General features: G+C 45.0%; 1 protein-coding gene across 1 annotated transcript; it reads left to right on the top strand.

The window, feature by feature from the left end:
* Window positions 1-533: 533 nt before the first annotated feature.
* LOC110101558 (nodulation-signaling pathway 2 protein-like) lies at window positions 534-1,991 on the top strand. Its single transcript, XM_020829494.2, has one exon. It carries the CDS (start codon window positions 534-536, stop codon window positions 1,989-1,991), a length of 1,458 nt encoding a protein of 485 aa, XP_020685153.2.
* Window positions 1,992-2,599: the final 608 nt, after the last annotated feature.

The following is a 2,599-nucleotide window of genomic DNA, read 5'->3' as shown; positions in this document are numbered from 1 at the left end:
CTACAGAAAGATTCGTCCAATTTCTTCTCTCTAGGAATCTCGATCGAGAATCGAAATTCCAGAAGAATACGTCGCCGCTTCCTCCTCACTCCTTCCCTAAGAAAATTAATTTAGCATGTGAAATTAACTGCCGGCCGCCTATAAAATCTTCTACAGATTGCAAGCAGGAATTTTTCTTCAAATAAAATATAAAAAAACTTTTTTTTACTAAATTAAATCTCGCCATTTGTATCATTTTTTTAGTTACCTGGTTCTCTTTGTTCCTCAGAAGAAACCTTCCAACCTGAAGCTCTTCTGTTCTTCTTCTTTCTTCCTATTCGCTTCTATGATGGCGACCTCCCCTGTTTAATATTTTTTATATATAAAATTTTCATTAATGCGCAAAATACCGGCTTTTTTTAACATTCTTTTGTTTTACATTATAACCTGATGACCACAGCGAGGCTTCGAGCTAGGCTATGATTATATAAAGGGTGTGAAGTCTAGCTAAATATGCTTCTTAGTTCTTAAGTCTGAAAGATTGAATAGGAGCTATGGATGTCGCCATGGCGAACGCGGCTGATCTCTACTACTCCGGCTATAACGCCGCCGCAACAAGTAACGTTGGTTGGTTAAACTGGTCACCGGCCATCGGATGGCTATCGATTTCGCCGGAAGAAGACATCCACGATGAAAAGGAGGCGATGGCATGGCAGTACTCTGATGATTATGCACTTGCCAGAAGTTCACCGGAGATGCTCGATCACTGGTCGTCGTCCAATGTAAGCGATATGACTCTCTCAAGCGCGGAAGGCACACCGGCAGAGGAGCCTCTCCAGCTCTCCTCTGATAAGGGGATTAGATTAATCCACCTCTTGACGGCGGCGGCGGAAGCCCTCGCCGGCGATCAGAAAAGCCATGACCTTTCAAAGGTGATATTGGCTCGGCTCAAAGAGTTACTTCCTTCCCCTGCTTCAGGCTCCAGCATGGAGCGCCTCGCCGGGCATTTCGCCAAGGCCTTAAACTGTCTCCTCGTCGACGGCGAAGCAGAAGACAACTGTTCTGGAATCGAAACCACCGCCATCACGGCGGCGTCCCAACTGCTTCAGGACATGTCGCCGTACGTCAACTTCGGGCACTTTACTGCCAACCAAGCTATCGTCGAGGCTGTCGGCGGCGAGCGGCGAGTCCACATCGTGGACTTTGATATAATGGAGGGAGCGCAGTGGGCCCCGCTGTTGCAGGCATTTATGTCGATGAAAAACGGTCCTCCGCCATCGCATGTGAAGATTACGGCGGTGACAGCAGGGCGGAAGTCGGCGTCGACAGCGGTGCAGGAGACGGGGCGGATGCTGGCAGCTTTTGCCGCATCGATCGGTTTGCCGTTTTCCTTCGCTCAATGCCGGCTTGATCGGGACGGATGCTTCCGGCCCGCGGCACTGAAGGTACTGAGAGGAGAAGCGATAGTCTTCAATTGCGCGCTCCACGCGCCGCATCACCATCATCACTCCCCTGCTTCCATTCGCTCGTTCCTCGCCAGCGCAGCGGAGTTCGGAGCGAGGCTGGTGACGGTGGTGGAGGAGGAAGGCCGGGCCACCGCCGCTGTCGGAAAAGGAGGGTTTTTGGTCGGGTTTATGGAAGAATTGCAGCGCTATTCAACTTTGTGGGATGCGTTGGAGGCGGGGTTTCCGAAGCAGAGTAAGGCGAGGGAAATGGTAGAGAATCTAGTTTTTGGGCCGAGGATAGCCGGAGCAGTTGAAGAAGCGTTTCGACGTCGGGAGGACGAGGTGACGGAATGTTGGTCGGAGTGGATGGCTGCGACTGACTTTCAAAAGGTGTCGCTTAGTTTCTTCAACCAGTGGCAGGCGAAGCTTCTGCTTGGTTTATTCAATGAGGGGTATCGAGTCGAGGAGGAAGCACCGAATAAGCTCATATTGGGTTGGAAGTCTCGCCGCCTTGTCTCCGCCTCCGTGTGGTCTGCACGGCCCCCGCCGGCCGTCGCGGACGACTAAAATCGAACGGAATTTAAAACTCTCATCTAGCATTTCTGAAAACAGTTTTAGTTTGTACCTTCAGTTCTAAAAACTAATATAGTTTCTAATTAAGAAAGTAATTAGGAGGATTATCAGGTGGTTTAATGTTTAATCTAAGTATTTAAAAAGAGATTAGTGTGCTCATCAGTTATTGTAGTTGTTCAAATCATGTCTTTAACGGATGCTTTAATTTTTTCAAACTTTATTGGACCTTTTATGTTTGAGAAATATTATACCCCTAAAAATATTTTACATAAAAGTCCATGCAATATAAATATTTATTTAAGTAACCTTATATGTTTAAAATTTAAAACCTGCTACTATGCAAGGCCTGATTTTCATTATTATTATTATTATTATTGTTTGCAGTTCTTTTTAATAAATGTTTTATTGAAGAGTTCATGTTCATAGGGCTGTGAAATAAAATAATAATAATAATAATATAAGACAAGATGAATATTAGAAAGGAACTTAGGACAATTGTTGAAATGAAATTATATAATTCATGCATAGCCCAACAAGTATATATATATATATATATATATATAATGAGGAGTATGACATATTAAGAAAGAAAGTAACATTTT

This window comes from Dendrobium catenatum, unplaced genomic scaffold (assembly GCF_001605985.2).
Source record: "Dendrobium catenatum unplaced genomic scaffold, ASM160598v2 fragScaff_scaffold_1209, whole genome shotgun sequence".
NCBI lineage: Eukaryota > Viridiplantae > Streptophyta > Magnoliopsida > Asparagales > Orchidaceae > Dendrobium > Dendrobium catenatum.
This window is presented reverse-complemented; position numbering and strand designations above follow the sequence as displayed.

Coding starts and splice junctions, on each gene's coding strand:
- LOC110101558 (XM_020829494.2), top strand. CDS start 534: ATGGATGTCGCCATGGCGAACGCGGCTGATCTCTACTACTCCGGCTAT.